General features: G+C 37.9%; 1 protein-coding gene and 1 pseudogene across 8 annotated transcripts in view; one reads left to right on the top strand and one right to left on the bottom strand.

Annotated features, from left to right (window-relative positions):
* CAMK4 (calcium/calmodulin dependent protein kinase IV) overlaps window positions 1-26548 on the top strand; it is a 239537-nt gene that overhangs the window by 117150 nt on the left and 95839 nt on the right. For 7 of the 8 annotated variants that reach the window (XM_032335564.1, XM_032335563.1, XM_032335566.1 and 4 more), the window contains 2 exons: window positions 20445-20507; window positions 22708-22790. In XM_032335564.1, the coding sequence (XP_032191455.1) occupies window positions 20445-20507; window positions 22708-22790 (146 nt within the window). Of the gene's footprint in view, window positions 1-6945; window positions 6951-18026; window positions 18030-20444; window positions 20508-22707; window positions 22791-26548 lie in introns of those variants that run through there. The other variant, XM_032335568.1, reaches the window with a different exon arrangement.
* Window positions 53-742, bottom strand: LOC116586050 (annotated as a pseudogene).

Here is a 26548-nt window from a genome sequence, read left to right as displayed (position 1 = left end):
TTCCCGAAGAAAACTACTTAAAAAGGCATAACCCAGATGTTTCCTCATTTGACCAACTCCCTCTAAGTTCAGATGTGCAGAAGGGCTTAGATATACCCAGAGTAAGCCACATTCAACATGTTACTTGATCGATTTTCTAAAATACGGTTTCAAGAAAATGACAGTAAGGTAATGGAAGAAAGCATGGAGAAGTGAAGTCCTCATTATTGCATGTGCATATTTTTTGACAGCATTTTACAGCCAAGTTACAAAAGGCAAATAAACAATTTTGTACAAGAAAGTGAACACATTCTGTATAGCGTCTTCACTTCGCTATCATCATTTGTATAAGCACTTCATAGTTTGCTTGACCATCACCATCAAGATCTGCTTCCCTGATCATTTCATCAACCTCATCTTTCAATTTCTCTCCCAGGTTTGTCATCACATGGCAAAGCTCTGCTGCCATAATACAGCCATTGACATCCTATCAAACACATGGAATGCTTCTCTAATTTCTTCTTCACTTGTCCATGCCTTTCATTTTTCTTGCCATCATTGTCAGAAATTCTGGAAGGTCAGTTGTGCCATTACCATCAGCATCTACTTCATTAATCATGTCCTGTAACTCTGCTTCTGTGGGATTCTGCCCAAGAGACCTCATTACAGTTCCCAATTCCTTTGCTGTTACAGTTCTGTCACCATCCTTGTCAAATGGCGAAAAGGCATCTTTGACTTCTGCAATCTGCGCTTCAGTCCTCGGTCAGCCTGTAATATGTCATTCAGCTTGCAGCCGCTGCTTGGTCAGAGTGCTGGCTTCTGCCTGTTGCTCTGTTGCTCTGGCGGTGTTGTCCTGGCAACTCCCTAGACAGAAACTTTTTACTGATATCAGACGACTTTCGAATATGCTGAACTTAAAACTGCGCAAAATGAGAAAAAAAGATTCGAGAAAGTGTCAGAATTTGAACAGATTCAGCAGATGGAACCTTCAGTTTGGACTGAATTTTGCTGAGTTAAATGGAATCACAACTTTGGAAGAATGGCACAGTGATAATGCAGTTACTATTTCAGGAGTGAGTCACAGGCTTTACCTTTTTTCCTGAGAAGTACATATCTCAGGTCATATCTAAATAATCACACTTCAGCCCCATCCGTATAGCTCATATTCAAGAACTGAGTGAGATTTAAGAAAATCATGCTCACCAATCATTTATGGTGTCCCTGGAATTTTGGAGACAAATATTTGAATTCTAGAATTGAGATGAAATTTCTAGCTGTATGGCTCAGCTCTTGGAAGAGATTGCATTCAGCTTACTGTAAAATCTGTGCCCTTTCATGAAATACCCAGTACTGAGTCTCAGTATATAAAACCAGAGTCTGAGAGCCAATCCCGGCATGCGAGTTCAGCATGTATAGGTATTCTGACTCTCCTTAAGAGTGATTGTGCAGTTGTGGGGTGAGATTATGGGCTCTGGAGCCAGACAGATTGAGTTCAAAATCCCTTCTGCCACTTACTACTTGTGTGGCTTTACAACACATTATATAAATCTCTGAAACTTAGTTTCTTCATCTGTAAAATGGCTTCAAGATAATCGAGCTCATAGTGTTCTAGTGATTAAAGTGAGATAATTTGGGTAAAATATTTCTCAACACCCAGGAAGTTTGTTATAAATGGGAAAATTATTCTTATTATTGATTATAAAGGCTCCACACAAGCATTTTATATTATGATAGTACCCGTTCCTTCTTTGCAATGCTGATGTTCTCATTTGCTTCATTTAAAACTGAGTGGTAAGCAGCACCCGACACATTGTGCAATTCTGGATGAATAAGATGAATTATATTGTTTTTAGAGTGTTTTTAAAATTTCTGCCAAAATGGGTGCATATTTTACTACTATTATCAAATTCAATCTGGTGCTAAATAAAAATTTCTGATCCTGTGAACTCCTATGTAAACAAATCTTGGGGGCTTGTGATTACTAGATTTAGAGTGCTTTCAACCTTATGGTTCTATCTGTTTCTCAGCATTGGGGCAGTGTGACTACATCCACAGTGTAGAAGCTGTTCCAGGTCTAAATTTTGTCCTATTTTAGTTATTAGAATGTAACGCTACCTATCAATTTCTGTGAAGGTTTTTGTTGAATAATTTAATTTATGAGAAAATGCCTTTAACTTTTATAAAATTTCCGTAAGTGCTAAAGGATGAAAGAGGCCTTTCTTCTGAGTTAGTTGAAGAAACACACATTGTGATCTGCTAATCATTCTGTGATTTAGTATTTAATGTCTATTCATTTTTCCTTATATTCTTATGAGTTAACTATTTGAGTATATAACTATGATGTTGCAGGAGAATTTGAAATGTTGTTCTCCATTAAATTACATAAGATACATTGTCCTCTTTCCAAATGCTTGGTAGGTGAATCTTCAGGTCATCTCCATTAGAGGAGATTTCCAGAATCCTCCATCCTAAAATAGAGATAATACCATTCATCCCACTGGGTAAATTTGGGATTACTTGCTCTTGTCTCTTTATGCCTAGCTTTTGGGAACACAGAAAACTGCCCATGAGCCATTTATTTTCCATTTGCTATGATGTATGTAAGAGAGATGTCTGGGTCCATCTGAGTTAAAGATATGCATCTATTAAATGATGCCATAGCCACTTTTAACCACTCATGGATATGCTCTAAAAGTGAAGTCAAGGTCTCCTTTGGTCAGTGAAGGAAAGGAGAATATAAATCTGTAGCTCAAATAGACTTTCTGGGCCCAATTGAGATCTCAGAACACATTAAGGAAAGTAGCTTGCAGATAACAAGTTGCGTCAAGTGAAGTGAAACTTCTTCAAGCATTCTGTCAGTTGAAACCTATTATTGATTTTCATAAGAACTATTAAGCCAGGTTTCCTGGAATAGGAACAGGGAAATTTTATTCGGTTTATGACAAGTATATGTCTACAAAAGAAAAAGGTGGTAGTGGAGTGGAATGTTAAAAACTTGACCTGATTTGTATGCTTTAACCATTCAGAGATCCACTTGGAAGTCTGAACATTCTTTCAGAGAATTAGTTGTTGCAGTTTGATTTTTTTTTTTTTTTTTGGTAGAAATGCTGCTGGAATCTGTCACAATTTAGTTTGCTTATCTGTCTTCTCATTATATGGCTCTCTCAACAGTATTTTGTTGCCTTTTTAAAAATAAACACCTTGGGGCGCCTGGGTGGCTCAGTGGGTTAAGTCGCTGCCTTCGGCTCAGGTCATGATCTCAGGGTCCTGGTATCGAGTCCCGCATCGGGCTCTCTGCTCAGCAGGGAGCCTGCTTCCTCCTCTCTCTCTCTCTCTGCCTGCCTCTCTGCCTACTTGTGATCTCTCTCTGTCAAATAAATAAATAAAATTCTTTAAAATAAAATAAAATAAAATAAACACCTTAATTCAGACAACCTGCTGTGAAGGGTGGTGAGAGATGGGGGAGAAGGAGAGACTGAGAATATAGGCTCATGCTCGGATACCGTTGCCTGAAAGGAAGCACACTTGGCTATGACACCAGTGACTTAGATGATCACATTTAAACCTCTAGTATTTTTTAAGTAGTGGGCAGCTTGTTCTAAAGTGATCTTCACCCTAAAAGGAAGATGTTTACCTAGCCACAAACAGGAAATCTTATAGGAAGAGCGTATGTTGCCACACCCAAGTAGAAGAAAGAGATTAGAAACTTCTCAGAGAGCTGAATGTGAAAGGCCTTGTAACCAGAAGAGAGGTGTTGGGAGCATGAAAGTTGAAAGGAACCAAGGTCAGAAGATCAGAGCTGGGGAGTTGTACCCAGTGGTCCACAGCCAGAGAGCTGAAGACAGCCTGAAGGAACACAGCCTACTGGCCTCAAACCAGTCTTGGGATTCATAGCTTACTAGGAAAGAGAAAAACTATAGAATTAGTGTTAACAGAGAAGAGCGTTTCAATAAATTTTTATTTTTATATTTATGGTATAATGCTGAATGATGGTCAAAGCTGCATCCACCCAAACAATGTAAGAAGAGAGGGGAGAAAGAAATCTAAAAAAAAAAAAAAAAAAGATAAAGTCATGAAACTCCAAAACCACTAATCTGCTAAAAGAGAGGAAATGAATGCTGTGTGCAGGGGATATTAAATAGAAGAGATTCAAATAATTTTCACTATTGAATTAGCTTTTGTAAAGTTTCACAGGCGAGATAAACACGGCACCAGGCGAGGTAGGCACAAGGCAAGATTTATTAAAGGCACTCTCCGGCAAAGTTTCAGGGCTCAGGAGAAGGGGAGCCAGGAAAGTCGAGCCGGGAGGAGGTGGGCACCCTTGGTTGAGGTTCCGCAACTCACAGAAAGAGAGAGGGAGAGAGAGGGAGTCGGGGAAGTTGCACTGGGAGGGAGTTGGCGGGGTCTTTTATGGGGCAGAGGCAGAGCAAGGGTTCACATCCATATTTGGTGATTGGAAGGTATGGGGTGAGGGCTCCTGATACTCCTGTTTCCTGCATAGTTATCAGGTTACCTATGGAGACGTGACCTGGGCGTATACCCTTTTGGCAGGAGACTCTAGGGTTAAGGAAAGAGGTGGGGAGGGGACTGGAAGATGGCAGCCCCAGCAGTCATTTCTATTGTTCCTCCTGCATTCCTGGAACTGTGGACCCAACAGGTTTCAACTGCCTTTTTTTTTTTTTTTTTTTTTTTTAAAATAGTGCCCTCAAATCACCCTATGCCTCTTCAGAAGTTTTAACACTGAAGGAGCATGGTGCTAATAAGAATGGTGCCCACATTTGATTGTTAAACACTGTGTGGCCCCATTCACCTGTTAACACAATGTGCCCCTTGGGAGTATTTACTTATGGGAGTTTTAGAAGAGAGACATGTCCAAAGTACACAATAGGATATAGAATTTGAACCCAAGGCTTTTGAGTCCCAATCTTGGTCCTTTCTATTTATACCAGTGAGGTCCTGATAGAAAAAGACAAAAAAAAAAAAAAGACCAAAGGTAGGAGTGATCATGTCTCAGATCTGACACTGACACTGGATATTGCTCTTTACTAAGCTGATAAACGATGAAGAAAAGCCTTTGTTGACACAGAAACTGAGAAACTGAGTGTATTTTTAAGTCACACTGGTAACAAAGGTAAATAATATTCCTTATGTGCAGAGAACACAAGCAACATATTTCTTTTCCAAATTGTTGTTAAAAGTTTAGTTTAATGAGTTTCAGCACACAATATTCACTACCAAATGAAAGAGGAGTAACTGGGGAGTGCGTAATATGCAAACGATATACATTGCTTGGTGTGAATCTTTGCACTTTGTCTTTTTTAATATTTTATTTATTTGATAGAAAGAGGGAGAGCAAGCACAAGTAATGGGGCAGGGGGTGGGCAGAGGCAGAGGGAGAGGGAGGGGGAGAGTCAGGCTCCCTACTGTGCAGGGAACCCGATGTGGGGCTTGATCCCCACAGCACTCAGAGATCATGACCTGAGCCAAAAGCAGTTGCTTAACCAACCGAGCCACCCAGGCGCTCCTCTTCGCACTTTGTCTTAATGGTAGATGGAATGCAGTGACCCCAGGCATGGCTGTATGTATGAAATTCCAGTTTCTTCTCTGCTGCAAGTGTCCACATCACAAGATAAGTTTAGTTAAAGCTTCTTGTATTTATCTCTACTCCAGAAATCTGAAAAATGTATTAAATGAGTTTTTATATCTACAGTGCTTCCGCCCCACACACAACATACCAAGCTGTCATTGGGAAGATTTTTTTTTTTTTTTTTTTTAGATTTTGAGATCGGAATAGCCTAGAACTATTTTCCCATAGTAACATGAGGACACATTTGGGTATTGTGATCAGTGTCAAGGGAGGGGCATACATAATAAAGTACTATAAGTTGTGAATGACTTTTTTCATTGATAAAGCAGATCCAAGGTTACCATTGTCATCTTTTAAAATTTGACATTTTTATGAAGGGGAATATGGATAAGTATCAAAATTTACCTATCACATTTTTATCTTCCAAAAAAAAAATATTAAAGTATCCTCTATTTTCTATGACAATTAAAATTCTTCCGAAGACTAGTGCCCCTGGATATCAGAAAAGAGGCTTAAACTTTCCAGCCAAAGATATCTCAGTTTTTCCTCATTTAAGAGTCTCTATTAGTTTAAAGGAATTTCTGTAAGGTAAATATTCAACATAAATCTGTCTCAGAGCTATTTCTCCCTTGCTCTGTTCTTTCTGTGCTTGCTTAAGTAACCCACGGGGGCATGGTCTCTCCAGTGAAGATGAAGTACCCATGCATCTAGACATCACCAGATGCTGACTGTACTAAACACCTAACCAAGTGAGGGCCCCAGCGGCTAGAGGCAGCTGGAGATACATCATAGGGTCACATGATGGTCAGACATTCAGGGACAGGACCAGACCAGCCAGGCAGCACAAAATCAGAGACTAGCCCAGTGTATGGATCTGTTCCTTCTCTGAACCCTGACAGTCCTGGACAGTATCAGAGAGGGAACAGTGCTAGGGCATGATCATGGAATGTTGTGCACGTCCACCCAACTACTCACGCATGAGACCTTAAAACTCTGAGCCATTTAACCCAGAACAGACTTAAGGACAAACTACTGGGAGTACGGGAAGGATGTCCATATCACTCTAAAGAAAAAAATGTTGAGAAGAACTGAGCTAACACACTTCAGCTTCAGATTTCTAGAAGTATCTAGTCTCTTCAGAAAAGTGAAGCTCTGGGATTAACTCATGTTAAGATGCTTCTTCAGCGAGGGAGGCAAATCAGAGGAATACTGCCCTGGAGCAATATCAATAATGGAAATTTTTTTCAAACCTTAAATCATCAAGATTTCTACTATCTCTTTCTTTAAAATTCTGGCCCCAAAGCATGATTATATTGCTTCTGGGGTCATTTAAAATCTTTTTTTTTTTTAAATCAATAACCCCTTACTTTTCATTTTAAAGAAAGTTTTTATCATCCTTGAACAATATTAACTAGCATATTTGAAAGCCTTACTTATCTTAGTAAGAACAGTTAAGGAACTTCTAATAAAGATATTAATAGTAATAATAAAGCTTCTGATAGTGTCCAGGTTTTCCCCTATTCACAGTTAGCCTCATAAGGGATTCAACCCCAAGATGTAATTGATGGGATTTAAAATAATAATGTTTATAAGGGTATATTTTGTCTTTGTTATTTTATGGATTACAAAGTCATAAACTTTTTTGAATGCCTAGTCAGTTTTATAACCAATAGATGATCTCTTAGTTCGAGAATTAAATGGATATTTCAGGGCCTCTAGAGTATACAGCGTCCTACCTACCCCTCACTTCAGATGGTTTCGGAATTTTACACCTGAGTCATTGCTGTCCAACTGAAAGAAATACAAAATCAAAACTAAACTTTGTATTTCCATGCCTTTTTGATAACTTTAAAAGCATTTTGAAAAGCACTGTCTTGACCACATAAAAACTACTAAAAGTCACTGATCCTGGCAGGCTGGGTCTGGGGACCCAGAGAGGTCTTGCAGGACCAGCCAAGGGGGTCCCTGGCTGCATGCAGAATAGAAATCAAATGTGAGCCAGCAAGAGGTAAAAGCAGAGTTTATTGCAGGTGTGGAGAGCATGCAGTTACAGTGTCTGGAGACTCAGAAAGGAGAGGATGGAGTCTCGTCTTTGTTAGAGGATGAGTCTCTTTTTTTAATTGAGGATCATGATCTGGTGTACACGTCCTCTCAGTCATCAGGAACCACCAAGAACAAAGATGAGGGCCAAGTGTTCTTGGAGGCTGGGGAACTTGACATCGAGATGTCCAGTGCTGGTGATCTGAAATAGGCATATGACAGCCGTATCTAGTCCTTCTTACCGGGTTCTTCCTTAGATGCTATCTATTCTAGAGAAATCAGTAACTCCTTGTCTTACACTACGTGCATTGAGGCATGTACAAAGTGGTGGTGCAGGTCCTAGCAAGAACAGAAGAAGGAAAAGGAACAAAAAGCAGGTCTTTATGCATTCTTTCAGTTTCCCTATCTCAGCAGTAAAAGAGAATGATGCAGTTTGTTAATTTCTAATAGGAATTAGAATTAGGACATTGCTGATACCCAGTTCTGAAGTAACTCAGGTGTGACCTCAGCAGTCAACAGTGGTTAATAAATGTAAGAAATTGGTCTTAAAACCTCTGTGGAGCTTAACAAAAGTAGTGCAGTTCTTATCATAATCTTCGTAAAAGGTGAAGGAAGGCATTTAAATATAAATGCGAACAGATATCTGCTCCCCTATTTTATTACCTTCAAATAAGATTATATTGGATACAGTTTAGGATTTTGATGAAGATATCTTTAATTTTTAGAAGAAAACAGGAACAAAACCATATTTCAAGTTTATTAGACTTTTTCACTTACTACTACTGGCACTTTCAAATATCCTAGTACTTCTAAATTTAGTTTGTTTCAATTACAGTAATTTTTATGGAAAAACACAGAAAATTGAAAACAGAACACTAAGAAATATTCACCTTACTTTTACAAAACCCTTTCAGGAAATGCACTGAACATCTACCATGAGCCAGGAGATTTCAATATACTTTAATTTACTCCTTATAACAATAATACTGTAGATAGCAATTATTGTCTCTGTTTTATCTATGAAGAAATCAAAATAATCCTCAGATAGGATAAATGATTTTATCAAGGACTCTAAATGGCAGAACCAGAATTCAAGTTGCATTTTAAAATAAAGTACAACCATGGATATTCATTACAGAATGATTTATATTAGTAGCAAATTTTAAGAGATCCTAAATATCTAATGATAAAAATAGTCATTCATGGGGCACCAGGTTGGCTCAGTGGGTTAAGCCTCTGCCTTCACATCAGGTCATGGTCTTAGGGAGCCTGCTTCCCTCTCTCTCTCTGCTGGTCTCTCTGCCTACTTGTGATCTCTTCCCTGTGTCAAATAAATAAATAAAATCTTTTTAAAAAAAGTAGTCATTGATGACACTGGAGCATTAGGAAACTGCTTTATATTCTGCTTGTGAGTGTTAGATATCCATAAAATGTTATATTATTTTTCATGAAAATTGTAAGAAACAAAATTCTCCATATTTGAAGTATGTAAAGAAACAGAGTTTGAAATTTAAAAGAAAATGAACCAAAATGCTAATGGTTACAATGGTGGGTATGTTCCTTACTCTTCTGTTTTATAGTTCACATTTTTTTAATGTGGCTATGATACTCTAAAAATTTATACTACCTCTTTATTTTCTTCCAGCCTTGGCAACATGCCCCCGAAAAGAAAATTTGGGAGACTGACATTCCATTCCTTTTTTAATCATAGGATTTCACCTTCTCTTTTGCAAGGAATCTTTTGTAGTGGTGTTGACACGCCCTCATCGGGGAATCTGGGGGAGTAGAGACTCAGCAAAACTTTCCTCCTGAACTGTGCCCCAGCAGGCACAGAGACAAACAGAATTTGCAGTCACATCCCTCTACTTCTCTTCTTCCTGAGGGCCTCCCAGCTCCTTCTTCAGGAGTGCGTATTACATTCTAGCTTGCGTGGCTCCAAGTTACTGATTTTCATCATTTATTTTAATCTTTTCTCTCATGTTTAATACAAAGCATTGATCACACAAACAAAGGCAAGATGTTCTGTGTGAAGAACAGGTGTCCTTTTTGGCAGCTTGAAGGGCTCTATGTTCTATGATGGGGGAGAGGAGCAGACATGGAACATCACTGTCTGCTGCAATGTGTTTAGAAAGTCAGTGACTCCACCAAAGTTTTTATTATTACTTATTATTTCTTGAAACATCCCTCTATTACTTTGGGAGACTGTAGTCTCTAATAAATGGTATAGAAATCCTTTGTGGCTCACAGTTGGGGAACCACAATCTACTATCCATGCAGGCCCTAGATTAGGTACTTTGCTCTGCCAGTAAGATAGGTTCCTTTAGTATCAACACAATGAAAAATGTCCTGTAGATTCAAATGGCAAGAGAATAGACTAACCAATTCTAATCTTAACTAACCAAAGCTGTAAAACCAGGGACCTTTTCTTTGAACCACCCATCTCTTGTATTCAGATACTAGCTTCATTATTCATTCATTCACTCATTCATTCAGCACATTACTGTATACCAGGCTTTGGTAAATAACGCTGGGGATACTGATGTGCAGAAAATGGACAAAACACTTGGTGTCATAGAGCTTGTGTTCTGGTAGAAAAATCAAATAATGAATTATTAACTAAATGACAAGTAAGTGTTGTCATTGTAAGTGTTACAGAGAGGTAAGAGTGATATGATTCATGGTGTATGTATAAATGTTTGTGTAGTCACTTTTGATGGAGTGTCCAGGGAAGGCCTCTCAAGTACTCTCTGAGAAGTCAGACGGTCTTATGTAAGAGAAAGTAGCAAGTACAAAGTCTTTGGAGTCTGATCTAGTGGTTGAAGGGACTGTGTAGAGACAAAAATGACATCAGAGCAAAAGGATAAGGCCACACCATCCAGAGTTTTATGGTCCATGGTAAATAGTTTGCATTTATTCTAAGAACAATGGGTGCCAATAAAAGCATTTGAGTTGGAGAGTGACATGATTTGATTTACATTTTAAAGACACCACTCTGGCTTGTGTGCAGAGGGAATGATTGTAAAGGGTAAGAATCCAAGCAGAGAGGTTAGTTAGGAAGTATTTCAATACTTGTGCAGTCTTTAAGGTAGAAGAAAAACCAGACCAGAATGGTGACATGGAATAATCAATTTTATTTGAAGAATGGGATGATCAAATATATCAAATGCTCCTGACAAGATAAGATGAGTAATCTGGCTCTCAAGTACTCCTCCAGGGAGGCCACTGATTTTTTCTACGCAAGCAGTTTGGGGGAGGTCTTGGGATGAAGCCAGGCTGGGTTGCACTGATAATACAAGGGGGTGGGTGGAGGAAGTGGAGATAAATACAAGGTGGGTGGAGGAAGTGGAGAAAGAAGGCAGAGACAACTCTGGAGAGTTTTTCTGTGAAGGGAAGTAGAAAAATGCTTTGAAAGCAGGAAGAGAGGTGAGGCACAGAGAGAGGGATGAGGTCTTTTTAAGGATAAGAGATATTAAGTCAGGGTTACCCCACTATATTCATAATCTCAGGAAGAGATACAAAGATGAGTAATGGAAAAAGAGTTAGTGAAAGATGTATAGTTCTTTCTACTTTACCTATGGTGTTTTCTCCATTATTTTCTCTCTCTGTTAAGCCAAATCTGTTTCTAGTGAGAGTCTATCATGAGCCAAATCTTTTGTATAAACTTTGTTCAGCTTGTCATCTCTCCCAGGAATATTTTAAGTCTACTTCATTCACTGTAAAATAAAAGGCTGTTCCTTGTGAAAGAATTTCTGGCATCTGTGAGCAGTAAGTCTTCGATTTTAGACTGTGGGAATGAGGGAGCAGAGGTACCTCCCTTGAAGGACACTGTCCTGCTCTGAATCTATCTGACTATAGAAGTTTTAGGTTCTGAAATATAAGCATCTTTCTTTCTGGTTTGAACTTCACAGAGCCATTCCTGTCTTAACCAAACTCTACTCTAATCCTTGGGCTCCTCTTCCATTGCAAAGCTCTACTTTTCTCCTTTCTGTCCTGCCAGTGTCTTAAGAGTCTGCAGGGAGCAGGAGGTGGCTATTAACAGAACTATCAAAAAATGAGTTTCACAGTTTTCAAAACCAAGCTTATTTGATTGACATGCTTTGTTAGAGTTTGTCTTCCCATACTGATGAGAGCAAGGTTGATGTTATGCTAGTCAGTATTAAATGTAAAATAAGATATTGGTTCCTCAACAGTTAATATCTCCTTCCTGTCCCACCCCATCATGTCCAACACTCATCACTGCCTGCACCTCTGAAACATCACCTCCACTGTGCAACTGTCCCTTCCATTCTCCTATTTACTGGGTCCAAACTCACACTGAAAGAACATTCAGTGTTCCTTCATGTGAAGAACAATTCAAGACAGAAGCCTATCTAGTACAGAATGAAAAGGCCCAGGAATGGAAAAGATTTTTGGCTTCTCCGGAGATTAACTAGATGATTAGTGAGCTAAAATGGAAAGGGGCAGCTGGTAGGTGAGTTCAGTACAATGGGCAGGGCCAAAATGTTACTAGCTTCTTTCGGAACCTGCTCCTCTAATTTTTCCCACCTCAGTAAATGGCAATTTTATGCTTTACATTTCTGAAGCTGAAAAACTTCTAGTCAACTTTTACATTTTTCTTTGTCTTACATCCCATAGCCAGTTCACCTGTAAATACTATTTTCTCTACCTTAAAAATATCCATCTGGGGGCGCCTGGGTGGTTCAGTGGGTTAAAGCTTCTGCTTTCGGCTCAGTTCATGATCCCAGGGTCCTGGGATCGAGCCCCACATCAGGCTCTCTGCTGGGCAGGGAGCCTGCTTCTTCCTCTCTCTCTGCCTGCTTCTCTGCCTGCTTGTGATCTCTGTCTGTCAAATGAATAAATAAAATCTTAAAAAAAAAGATATCCATCTGCTTCAAACCTTTATCATCACTAACCAAACCTCCATTATCTCTCACTGGAACAAATGCTCTAACTTGTTATTGCATGTCCCTGCTTTTACTCTTTCCATTATCTCTTCACCTCTATAAGATTCAGAGCATCCTTTTTTTTTTTTTTTTTTTTAAATAGATGGTAGGGAGAGGGGCAGAAGAAGAGGGAGAGAGAAAATCTCAAGCAGGTTCCATGCTGTGTGGAGCCCAACATGAGGCTCAGTCTTACAACCCTGAGATCATGACCTGAATCAAAAAATAAGATGCTTAACTGACTGAGCCAACCAGGCTCCCCTTAGAGTATCCTTTTAAAACTTAACTAAGATCATGTCCTTTCTTTCTCAAAACCTTCCAGTTGTGTCTGACCTCTCTCATACTAAAATACCAAATTCTTACCTGGTCAACATGACTCTTTGTAAGCAGACTCCTGGTCATGAGGAGCTCCATTTCATCATCTACTACTTTCCTCCTCTGCCACTTTTCTTTGGCTAAGCTGGCCTCTTTGCTGTCACTCATAACTGAGGGCCTTTATGTTTGCTGTTACTCTGTCTGAAACACTCCTCTTTCCAATCCAAATGGCCGTGTGTCATGTTACTTTGTCAGAGAGAACTTTCCCAACCATCCATCTCAAATAGCACCCTTCACCACCCCTGCCCCTTTACCTTTTTTTTTTTTCTTCTTCTCTTTCCTTAGTATTTATCAACTCTGACCTTTTATTTCCTTCTTTCATTTTGTAAATCTTCACTAGAACATGAGCTTTTTAGAACATAAAGTTCCTAGGAAGTTTATCTGTTTTGTTCACCACTGTGTCCTCATGCCCAGAATAACACCCTACAAGTAGTGGGTGCTCACAAATGTTTGTGGAATAAAGGGATGAAATTAATTTGATACAGATGTATATAGGTTAATAGATTGGATGATGAGAAGATTGTGTTCTCTTTATATTGTGTATACCTTTTCAGTGGATTAGAAGCAAGGCTGTGATAGGAGAGTGAAGGGAGGAGGGCGTATTGGATGTTAGAAGAAAGTGTAAAGGGTTCTGCTGCAGAGTGGGGAGCTGTGGGTCCCTTGAGATTTGGGGTAATAAATTAAAAATGGGACCAGTGAACTGTCGTACATTTTATTTCAGACACTTCAGTTCAGGCACTGACATGGAGCAAAAGAAGAATAGAGTTTAGCCAATTTAAGGGTTTTACCTGGCAAGGCCAACAGATGAAGATAAGAGCAAAGGAGTTGGGGGACTATTCCAACTAATGATCCATGATACCCATGTAAGAACTGAAAAGACAGGAGGTAGAAAGAAGAGAGTATGAGGTTTCAGATCAGTGTTTTTGAAGTTGTGTAATTGATGGTAATGATAAAGCCTGGGATATGACCATGGGAATGGGTTACTAAGGGAGAGTGGAGGAAGAAATTGTTGGAATTGAAGAAATGGCAAAGAAACTAGAGGCAAGGATGTTGACAAGATCATTCACATGAAAGTTCAAGTGGTTAAGAATGATGACAGGATCAGTGGTTGAGATAAAGTTGCTGAAACATGCTAAAATCTTCAGAATGGAAAGGATAATGAGATAGGAAGATGACTAAAACAAACAAACAAAAAAGATTACAAGTCGTGTTGGCTGATGACAGATATTTCAAAGCAGCTGAGATTTTAGGGGGACAAGGGAGGAGAAATTGTTTAGATATAGCAATGGGGAACAAGAAGGACACCTATCCTTCCAGGCCCAGTGGTTCATTTCCTATTTGGACAAAGATAAGACACCACTTGAGAAGACGATGAATAAGGTTCATGAGATGTCCAAGTTTCCATTAGGTCAAAAATATAAAGGGAATAATCAAACTTGGTTAAAATTCCATAGTTACTGCAGATACCAGCCTCAGTATTTTTATCCGTATATTGCATTTGATTTTTACATGTTCAAACAGCAGTTCTTAGCTTTTAAATCCTTGTAGGCTAAAACTGTCATTCTTGAATTTAACAAAGTGCCAGCTGTCAAGTCTTTTCACCAGGCATGTTAGTGCCAACATATACTTGTTGATATGTCAGAAAACAGGATGATAAATTAAGCAGAAGCTATGCAGAAGAAAACTGTTGTGAACATTTAAAGACACTTGTCTGCTGATTTATTTATTCACTAATAATTTGTATTTTGCCTTTTCCCACAAATTTTTTGAGGATCACAGTTCTGTACTTCACATCATGTTCTCCAGTCATTGTTCAAACCACAAATGAGCCTAAGAAGCCAGAGAAGGAGTAGAGAGACAAACAAGATTTATGGTCTCAGTCCCACAAAGAACATGAGATGAAGCTGAGCATTTGATGTGGAAATGCCACTGTACTTGACTGAATCCTGGAAGTAGAGCAGTAGTCTCTACTCCTCCAGGTTACCCCAACTCACCAAGAGTATTTAAAATCCCAGAGTCCAGGGGCGCCTGGGTGGCTCAGTGGGTTAAGCCGCTGCCTTCGGCTCAGGTCATGATCTCAGGGTCCTGGGATCGAGTCCCGCATCGGGCTCTCTGCTCAGCAGGGAGCCTGCTTCCTTCTCTCTCTCTCTCTCTGCCTGCCTCTCAGTGTACTTGTAATTTCTCTCTGTCAAATAAATAAATAAAATCTTTAAAAAAAAATAATAAAAAAATAAAAATAAAAAAATCCCAGAGTCCAGATCCAGGCCACATTTGAGATGCCCAAGGAACTCAAGTCCACCAGAAATCTGATGTTAAAAAAATCCTCTTTTTCTCAATTCCTTTACCACCTCTGCCTCCATCCGTCATTCTCATAGTGCAGAAACTGGTTTCCTTTTCTTTCCCTAAATCCTCATTAGTTGTTTTTCATATATTTTTTAATCTTTTCTCCCTTCTTTTCTGCAACCTTCTCAGCCCCAGCACAGGAGTGTATCTGCTATATAACATAATGAAGCGTCCATGTTTGATTAACTCTATTCCAGTGGTGGAGTCTTTTTCTCTGATGTTGCTCTAGAATAATGCATTTTATCCATTTCTTTTTTCCCCTCCATGGAGAAAGATAGTACAATTGGGATTTCTTTCAATATTAAGGAATCTTGAGTTCTGTGGAGTTTTAAAACTATATACATCTGTATAATAACTACCTTTAAGAAATTGTTTTATTAATTTTTTCTTATGTATCATCTTCAAAAATGCATTTTATGTTGGAAGTATTTCAAAAGCCATTAAAATTGGATGTTCCAAAGGTTATTTTATGAGGATGAAAGGAGATATTTCTTTGAATATTTAGAGCAATTTAAATAGAGGAGCTAAAATAGGTTTTAAGAAAAAACCCATGTGCCCAATCCATTTCAAATTGGCAACTAGAACAATAAAACAATATAAGTGTAAGACAAAGCTCTTAAGGATTTGCAGTAAAATGCAATAAACTAGAGAGGCAGGACTGTAATCCCATGGTTGTCAAGCCGGCTTACCTTATGACAGATTAAAAACTCAGGAAGGCACTGTGACTGAACAAACTCCTTTGGGCTTCTTTAGATTCCTTCTGTCGTCCAGTCTTCTAGACCCAGGAGAGCTTGATTGCCCACTGTCCACTGCATGCATTTAGGCCAACCAGACACACAGCTGAAACTTCTAACCCTTCCAGCAATTTCTGGATTTGGATGAGATACAATACCTCATGAGGAGGAGTATGGCATCACAGCTCCAAAGAGATTGGATGTGCAACCTAAAAGTCTGGAAAAGTTAACACTGTAGAGCCACATTTCACCTGTGGGCAACAGGAGAAGTGAGTTCCAAGGCAAGGAGATTTCTACCTCTTTCTTATGAACTTCTGCAAGGCACAGTGGCCTGGTACAGTTCCTCTGGACAAGTACTCTATGCCAGGTGGATGCAACTGCCCATAGGACCTTCTGTTTCTTTATGACTCGTTGTGACACAGTAACAGGTGTGCTGACCACGTTGTGTCACCTCTAACTTTGCTGGACGTCCCTGTGACCCTGCTGTACCTTCTAAATAAAACACCAGCATGTTGATCCTTGCCTCACATTTGTTTGCTAGAGAACCTGGCCTAAAATATATCTCCTAACTCAGGATTTTAGTAATGTACGTTATATATTTTACAATTGTGAATTATTAGTAACAAAAAACTACCATTCTTCAAGGTATTTTATAAATAGTGAAGGTAATTTTATGGGTTTCAGTTTTGTAATACTGATTTGTTAAAGCCATCTGTTGATGCTTCTGAAGAACTAATTAGAGTAGCACTTGGAAGCTAATTTCAGGTCACAATAATGACTGTCCAGATAGCTTGCTGCCCAGTGACTTTTATGGTGATCTTGACAGTTATTTTCTAGAAAAACATCACCAATTCTCAGTGGCAAGGTCAGGGTTCAGGACCTCTCTTGGCCTTCCCAAGGGCTTGGAGGGGGGAGTCAGAAGCCAGAATGAAACACTAGTTTCCGGAACAAGAGGATGATTGGAAAGACGTGAGATGATAAGGCGGTGAAGATATACACCTGTGTGACCTTCAAGATGTGATACCCATGGAGGAACCACTCTCCAAAATAGGACCACCTAGGAACCCTGAGACTTCGTTTCAGAAAGATAACAAGTGGTCCTCAGTTTATCTCTCTGGGAAAGACTTTCTGACCTCAATCTTGTTTTGTTCTGGCATAACACTCATTTTTCTGTCCATTTTTCTTTGTCAGCATCTTCCTTTCAGCCTTACTTGCTCTTGGTTTCTTTGGTTGACATCACTTTGACTTGTAGTCCAGGTTTTTCACTCAGTTTATTCTCTTTGGATTGGTTTTTAATGCTCCATTTTTCTCTGAGATCCCTCTTCTAAGATTCTTACCTGCATCTCCCTTCTCAGCCTCCTCTGAAGTTGTGACCAGCACGTCATTCAGCTGGGACTCTAGCATTAAACAGAGGAGAGAGGAGACTGTTTTCACATTTTTTCTTTCATTTAAGTTATTACTAAATTTTTGTTCTTTTCTATCTGTTTTCTATTTTAAATTGTATGATGTCAAATATTCTGGAAAGGTAGTTCTCAAGGGGGGCGCCTGGGTGGGATAAGCCAATGGGATAAAGCCTCTGCCTTCGGCTCAGGTCATGATCAGAGGGTCCTGGGATCGAGCCCCACATCAGGCTCTCTGCTTAGCAGGGAGCCTGCTTCCTCCTCTCTTTCTCCCTGCCTCTCTGCCTACTTGTGATCTCTGCCTGTCAAATAAACAAATAAAATATTTTTTAAAAAAATAGTAGTTCTCAAGCTTTTGGGCTTTAGGAACCCTTTATACTTTTCAAGTTATTAAGAACTCCAAATAACTATACACATTTATTATATTAGAGATTAGAACAGAATTTTTAAGAGTATTTATTAATTAAAAGCACAGCAATAATAAACCCATTACATTTTAACATAAATAGTATTTTTGTGAAAGGTAACTATATTTTCCAAAATTAAAATATGAGAAGAGTAGCATTATTTCAAAAATCTCTTTACTATCTGGCTTAATGGGTGATAGTTTGAGAGAAAAAAAGAGGAGACAGTTTAATTCCCATCTGTTTCTGCATTCGATTCATTGTTTTCTTTCAAGTATAGATAAAAATCTAGACTCACTCAAATATGCAACTGGATAAGGGAGAGCCTCATATATGACCCTCAAGAATCTCAGGGACCCTAAAGGGTTCTCCCGTAACACTTTGAGAACCACTGATCTGGAGTTCACTGGAGAAATAATTATCCTTTTCAAAATTGTTTATTAAAGAGAAATTAGTTCTGAATTCAAAACAAATAACTACATGAGAAGATTGCTAGTTCAGATAATCCGATGTATTTTCACTGTTTGCAGAGTTCAGATAAATTAACTGTCAAGGAACTAAAGCATAATAAAAAGTTTAAAAAGACATCCCAATATGTAATAAATGAGATATAATGTGATAAAAAAAATAATTACTTAAAATGTGTATTTGTATTAGAAAAGCTTTTGTTTAATATAAATATATCATATGAAAAAATTAAAGGATCTTATTTATTAATTAAATTAAAGGATGTATTTTATATTGATTAGAAATATATGAAAACAAGGGGGAAAACTTATATTACATAAACTAAATGTGTAGAGAGAAAGATAAATTTGAATACTAACAGTCTTTTTGACTATTTGAAACATTTTTATTATTGAAGTATCATTGACACACAATGTTACATTAGTTTTGGATGCTAACAGTCTTTTTTTTTTTTTTTTTTTTTTTTTTTTTTTGGATGCTAACAGTCTTAAATAAACACTCCACTTCTTTCTTTTTTTCTTAAAAATTTTTTAAAAATTATGCAATTATGAAAAATATATTTATCTTGTGAGAAAATCTTTATTAAGATGAAGAGAAGATTATGATAAAAACTATCTATTCACTGAATGATTCCTCTTATATGAGACATCTCAAATAGTCCAACTCATACGAGTAAACAATAGAATCATGGTTACCAGTGGAAGAGTGAAGGGGGCAATGGGGAGTTGCTCAAGGGGTATAAAGTTACAATTTTACAAGATGAGTAAGTGCCAGAGATCTGTCATACAGAATTCCTGTAGTTAACAATAAAGTCTCGTGCATTTAAATATTTAAGGGGGTAGATCTCATTTTAAGTGTTCTTACCACAAACACACATGGTGTTCGTGCACCTATGTGTGTGCAACATGAAAGGACACAAGAAACTTTTGGAGGGTATGTTGATTACATTGTGGTGATGAAAATATAAGCATATACGTATGTCCAAACTCACCAAATTATATACATTAATTATATGTGGGTTTTTGGGTACTAATTATACCTCAATAAAACTGGAAAAAGTAATAAAAATAATAATTAAAAAAATAATCTGTATCCAAATTTTCTTCATAACCATCTGCAGAAACTGAACTAGAGTGTGAGGCAAGAACTCTTGGGAGGAGATCTGTCAGCGTCATCTGCCTGTGCTAGCAATGCCTCTCTTATTCAAAGATTTCATTTGATACAAATAGAGATTACGCTGAGTGAAATAAGTCAAGCAGAGAGAGTCAAGTATCATATGGTTTCACTTACTTGTGGAGCATAAGGAATAACATGGAGGACTTTGGGAGATGGGGAGGAGAAGGGTGTTGGGGAATATTGGAGGGGGAAACAAACCGTGAGAGACTGTGGACCCTGAGAAACAAACTGAGGGCTTTGGAGGGGAGAGGGTGGGGTGTTGGGTAAGCCTGGTGGTGGGTACTGTGGAGGGCACGGATTGCATGGAGCACTGGGTGTGGTGCATAGACAGTGAATTTTGGAACACTGAAAAAAAATTTTTTTAAACAAAAAAAACTAAATAGAATATAAAAAATGGTTACTGGTAGTGACAGACCCTATCTTATCTTGCTCTCACAAATCCAGAGAAAAAGAGAATACCTTTTTCTTGGTTATTTGAGCACAATTTCTAGGGAGGACCCTGATTGGGATGACTTGGGTCTGGCAGATAGCCCTGACCCAGTCACAGTGCCCAAGGAAGAGAATTCTGATTGAATTGGCTGGGTTATGTGCCCATCTCTCTGTGAGAAAGGCAGTGAAATGACTGACAGCTCCGATGGGTTTGGGACAGGGATTCATAAAAGAAAAGAAGAGGAGGAGACATGTTGAGATGAACTTGTGCCTTAGTGGTGTGGGTAGTGACTTTTGAAATAAGGCCATGCAAGAGATTTGACAAGTTGGAATCCGCATTTTTAATTAGTTTGACTTTATGTCTGGAGCAGAGAAGAAAGACATACAAGTGAAAAGGGGTGCGGGGGGTGGGGGTGGGTAGGAAAAAAACACAAAAAGCTTAAGAATAAGCCTCTCTGCCAAATACCTGATTCACCAGGTGGTTATTGCTGGTTCTGATTCTCTGCCAAAGTTAAGGATTTCTAAAGTGGGAGTTTCTTTCAGTTTCTCTTTTTTCGTTTTCCTTCTAGGTGGACAAAAAAATTGTAAGAACTGAGATAGGAGTTCTTCTTCGCCTCTCACATCCAAACATTGTAAGTGGTTTTTAATCTACTGTTTCAAATAATCTTCAGACTTACAGACTGGGATTTTTGTTCTTCGCTGCCCGTGCTGATAATAAGAAGGGGATATTTCTACCACAAATAGGTAGCCACCATGGCCTACCTCCTGTCCTCATCTAACCACATTTTTCATTTCTTTAGCTGAATAAATCTTAAAAATAATACCACGCAAAAGAATTTCAAAATGGACAGATCAGCAATATATACCATATTTGTTTGCATGCATAAAAGGGTAACTAAAAATTGAGGAGTTTTGTTTCACTCTAATAAAACACTGGCCTTTTCCTTTTGTGTGCCTATCTTATTAATGTGCCGTTGCTGAAAAAGCCTGTGAAGAAAATGCATTGCTTTCCAAAGTCATTTTAGTCTCCCTTGAGATTATCTACTTCAGAAACAATGTGAAGATTCACATAAATGATGTACTTGAATGGGAAAAATCAAATGTCCTCAAAAGCTCTGCTCTAGGCTGTGTCCAGACAAAGGCATTGAGAGAAAGGTCTGGCAAAAAGCTTTCTTGAGCCAATGAAGTGAAAAGAACAAAATCATTTTCCAGGCTATAACTTGAATTCAGCCAACTACTTAAAGAAAGTATTTTACTCATTTCTTTGAGAAAGCTGTGTTGTCCAGGAGGATGACTAACCTGCAATGCTTACTTAGGCTACAAGCAAATTGCTTAAAACTTAAATATGGGTTAACAATGCAGGCAGCTAAAACAGAAAACTTGAATATGGTAGTCTAAATAAATATTTTCTTTATGTTATATTCGGAAGGCAGGCAGTTGCTAGCATTGGTTTAGCTCCTCAGTGATGCCATTCAGGACTTAGATGTCTTCCATCCTCACACTTTCCCTTCATGGTCCTAAATGGCTGCTCCACAGTCTTCACAAGTCTTCAGGCCTATACTCTAGAGAGAAAAAAATTGGAAAGGCCACACCAACAGAGTATGAAGAGAAAAGGAGGGACGGAGAGGCTTTTCCGGAACTTAGAGCAGCAGCAGAATTCTCTTCAGATTTATTGGCCAGAGCTAACCATAAGATCACCGCTCTTCACTGCATGGAGATTGGAAAATTAGGGAACAAAGTTATCATAAATGGCTTAGACCAATCAAGATCCATAATTTGAGGCTAGGCACCTTTCTTCCCTAAACAAAATCTGTTTGCAATAAAGTAGGGGGAAGGAGCTTTGGGTAAGTAATAAAATTTACCACATACAATCAATCACCACTTTTACATTATCCATCTTTTTCTTTCAACGAAAAGCCAGTGTGGAATTTTCTTAAATGTAGATCAGCGCTGGTCACTAGATTCTCTTATATACTGAGGAAAATATCCGGAATTGGATGGATTATCTGAATGTGATGAAATCCTTCTATAGTCAGTCAAATCAATGCCATCACTACTTTTCTGAGGATCTCTTTATCTACCAGCAATTTTTTTGCTGTTGAGAGATACCTTTCCATACAGGCCTTTTTTTCTTTTCTTTTTTTTTTAAGATTTTAATTATTTATTTGAGAGAGAGAATGAGAGAGAGAAAGAGAGCATGAGAAGGGGGAGGGTCAAAAGGAGAAGCGGACTCCCTGCCAAGCAGGGACCCCAATGTGGGACTTGATCCCAAGGTTCCAAGATCATGACCTGAGTCTAAGGCAGTCACTTAACACACTGAGCCACCCAGGAACCCCAGACTTTTTTTTGAAGAAGAAGAAAATGTTTTTATTAATTAAAACATGAAATTGACATGACAGACTTTAACCTGGTCCCATTCTGCCTCAGATCCCAAATCCAAGTTCCCTTTCTAGAGAAAGAGGCATTTGCATCACTAGGAACCATGACTTTTTCAAATGGTTCAAGAAGTTTTGTTTGCTTGCTTTTGTTTTTTAGTTCTGGAGAAATTCAGAAATTGTGATGTTTTGGCAAAATTTGGAAGTGTTTCTAAGGCAGATGCCTTTCAACTGTCAAAAGAAAAAATATAAAAACTCAAAAGGACCTTTAAGGAAATGAGGTAACAGATAAAAACAACCAGAGTGTGACAGATGGTTTCTTGTTACAGAATGTGGGACCTTTATTGACAATGATCCAATATATTACTATTACAAAGAGTGTTGTTTTGGTCACTAGCTTTTCCTAGAAAGTTGAAAATAAGGAATTTATTATTTATTTTTAAATATCTTTCCCCAGATAAAACTAAAAGAGATATTTGAAAGCCCTACAGAAATCAGTCTGGTCCTAGAACTGGTCACAGGAGGAGAACTGTTTGACAGGTGAGTTGGTCCTAGAAATCTAACCAGAGAGAGGTTTTGCTTCCAGGCACCAAAGAGTATCAAGGGGAAATTTCCCCTGAAGATTTTCATAATGACACATCATGCTACTTGATAAATTCTACTAAAATAAATCATAACAGGAGTACAGAATGGAGAGAGAGTGTTATTTGCTATGATGTGGGTAGGTAAAAATTTGCCTTGCTTAGTGAGTAAAAAAAAAAACACAGTAATATCAGTTTACTTTTGCAAACATTAACTTTCCTAATAAAAACAGATTTCTGAAGTCATTATAAATTTAAACTAAATGGTAGCATTTTGATGAAAATTATAGGAAGTTAAACACATAACAGTATTCTTTGTTAGGATTCAAAAGCTCATAAAAATCAATATTCTTCAAATAATTACTTCTAGGCCTACTTTCTCTATTAGGCTGTTTAGAGTTCTCAGATGCAGAGTAAAATGTTCTGTTATTTCCAGGGACAGCCAGTTTTAGTTGTCTGTTCATATGCTCATCACTCAAGACAGAGTTGGAGGTTGGCAGGAAGTTATGTCTAAAAATTTGATAGAGCATAATATAGGCAAATAATACGTAGAAGAGACACAACATTTTAGTTTTAAGCACAACTCTTTGCTGTGCTCATTGGGATAATCAAAAAATAATGGAATTGGAAGAAGGCAAAGTGACTAAGTAGGTATGTATTATAAATGGTTAGAAGCTGTGCGCTGATAAAAAATTCTTGTATCAGAATAAGAATAAGAATGGGTTAAGAGAGGAGTGGGGTGCAGAGAGAAGACAGGAAAAAAATTGAGGAAATTGCTGATAAAGCCTGAGTGCCTGGAGCACAGTCAATTCTCAGTAAGTGTTCACTGAATGAATGAGCATCACTGTAATGAATGGACTCCCAGGAGAAAGATCTGCAAGGAATAGGGTTAGAATGTGTTGGGAAAGGAGTTCTTTCCAACTCTACCCGGTTCAGTTTGCTGCCTGCTTCAAGAGCTTCCACAGGTATTCATGTTGGTTTTCAAAGGTTCTGTCTGTTTTTAATGTTCCCCAGTACAGATTTGGATCTTCCGATAGCAAGGAGTAAAGTGGTCCAGTTTGATTGGAAATACATATATATATCTTCAACAGATATATAATTTTGCTCATATATACATTGAAATTTTCTTAGAACAAGTTATGTGAATTATCAGACTTTAAAAATTATAACATTTTAACTCTATCCATACTTTACAAATAAATGAACCAACTTTAGGAAGTGAGTATCAATAGCCTGAAGACTTATACTTCTTGTGGCAGTTGGCTGATAGTCATTTGGATTCATGATTCTAGAGCCTGTCTTAAAAGGAAAATACTTAACCTAGGATTATTGGTTTACCTCTCTGAAACTCAGAACGAATTTGAAGTGGTTCTATGCTGCTAAGGAAGCTGAGACACTGACCCCCAGAATAGTCTTGTTCTAAGATCATCACGTTCCCTCGTGCTTAGTGAAGACTCTTCTGCTGTAAATGTTAACAGAATTGGTCAGAAATGGCTTCTTTTTCCACACCTCTATTGCTAACTCTTTCATAAACATATTTCTTCTTTAGATACATTAATTTATAGTTAGATCTTGCTGCCTTTGGAGCCATGAGTTCTCTCTAGGGAGAACTAACATTTCTCTGCTAATTATGGTCTATCAGAGAGAAATACTATGTTCTCCAATTTTAAGTAACTGCGGGACAGGAATGTCACACTAATGCCATCATCTACCAGTAGCACTAACTATATACCTACTTACCTGTATTTGTTCAAATTATTTTGGAAGCAAGTCTCTGTCCCTCTCCAACCTTTTTTTTATGAAAAGATTCTGGTTCTCTCATCTCGTAGTCTGATTGATGTGATAGGATAGAGTTAATTTAGCTCTAGAAAAAAATGAAAAAACTAAATATTGTTGATCAATTTCATTTACAGAGATAAATGGATGAAACATTCAGGTTTAAGAGAAGACATCTAAAGAATGGCAGACAGCCAGTAAAGCACTCAATCACTTATAAACTCTTAGCAGTCTTAGATCATAGACTCTTTCCCCCCTCCAAATGTTGTTGTCCATATATCTGTTGCCATATCTGAGATGAACTTGGTTTCTCCATTAGGTTACTTAATTCTATAGTCATCTTTAAAACTGTGTCAAGCCTAAAATATATCCTACATTATTATCCATGTATTGCTTTCTTTTTTGAGAGTTAAAAATCATAATATGGTCTCCTTTTCGTGTACTTAGGTCAAAACCAAATTCATTCATTTGTGATGATCAAAATTCATTCCTGTTCTAGTGATGATGTTAATAGTTTCTAATGAATGAACTAATAGAGCAATTAATGAAGAAATAATTATGTTAGTCCATTATAGTCAAAAGTTATATTTATTAGCAAAAATTCTATTCCATGATGCTCCTAGAAAATTAAGCGTAGTAAATCCAAGTGGAATCTGCTGTTACATGTTAAATATGAATAGTAAATTGCATAGGACAATTGATGGAAATTTTTGGAATAAAATCAGTGATTTTTTTTGTGTTCAAGAAAATCTCCCCAAAGGCCCTTTATGAAGTTATGATAACCATGGGAAAAAGAAAGCTCTAGAGGTTTTCTGTTTCATCCTTCTCAATCTCCTCATAACTCTTAGAAATACATTGTATTTTTAAGTGGACACAATGTGAGGTTGTTTGCTTTAAGAGTAGGTTTTCAATTTTTTCCAGAAAATGATTATATCTTAAAGCAGCTAATTTAGCAGTATCCTTACACTCATCTGATCAAATTTTTGAAGAGGTATTTTTTCTCCTGATTTTTGTCTGACTCCAGTATCAGAATATATTATGGATTTTTAAATTGTCTTTTTTTCTGTTTTCTCCTTGGGTTTTTACTTGCCTGATTATGCTTGTTCAAATGCCAAACATTATGTATAAAAGATTTTGGAATATGAGGCTTTAAATGTTGTAACCTTCCAAAAAAGCAGATTTTCTTTTGCAGGCAGTTAAGGTAAGGAGCAGATCACTTTAATCCAATCAGATATTGGGTTGATTCAAAGCTGGGCTTCCTGAAGGCAGATCTATTTCTTGTCAACTCTTACTCATAGGTTTTTGCTCTTTAAGGGTTCCAATTTAAGTCAGGAGATTGTTCCAGGGCCCCCTTTCTTGACAGACCCTAAATGCCAACTTCTGTTCCCTCCATCCTGTGAGATGGCCAGAAGCTGTGTTCATCTTCTCAGTTAGCTACTAATGTCAAGTCAGTAAATGCACCAGTAAATGCCTTTAAAGGGAAAGCAGTGCCATCTGATGTTAGATTTGCTTTGCTGGGTTTTTCTTCTCTCCTGGATCTTAGTTCCTGAAGCCTCACCTCCTTGGGAACTCTCTGATGTCTTCAAATATATTCCTTAAAAATATGTTATTTAGCTTATCTTCGTTGTGCTTTCCTGGAGGCTTATTTACCTCACTGTTGCTGAGAACAAAAAATCAATGTATTTGATTTTAAAGGTCTTTCCCAGACACTAGTGTGTTTTCCTCTTTTATATCGACCCTTTGGGGTAAGGAGGATGGAAAAGCATTGTCCCCGCTTTACAATACAGCAACTGAGAATGAGGAAGGGTAAATGATCTTCTTAAATCTGGAAGTCAGACTGTCTTCTGGTCTAGCTCTGCTTCCTCATGTGATCTCACTGTCTTTCTTATTAAATCCATTTAGTCCCTTTCAAATCATTTCCAAGAAAGTAAACTATTGTTT

The sequence above is a fragment of the Mustela erminea genome, chromosome 3, assembly GCF_009829155.1.
Source record: "Mustela erminea isolate mMusErm1 chromosome 3, mMusErm1.Pri, whole genome shotgun sequence".
Lineage (NCBI taxonomy): Eukaryota > Metazoa > Chordata > Mammalia > Carnivora > Mustelidae > Mustela > Mustela erminea.
This window is presented reverse-complemented; position numbering and strand designations above follow the sequence as displayed.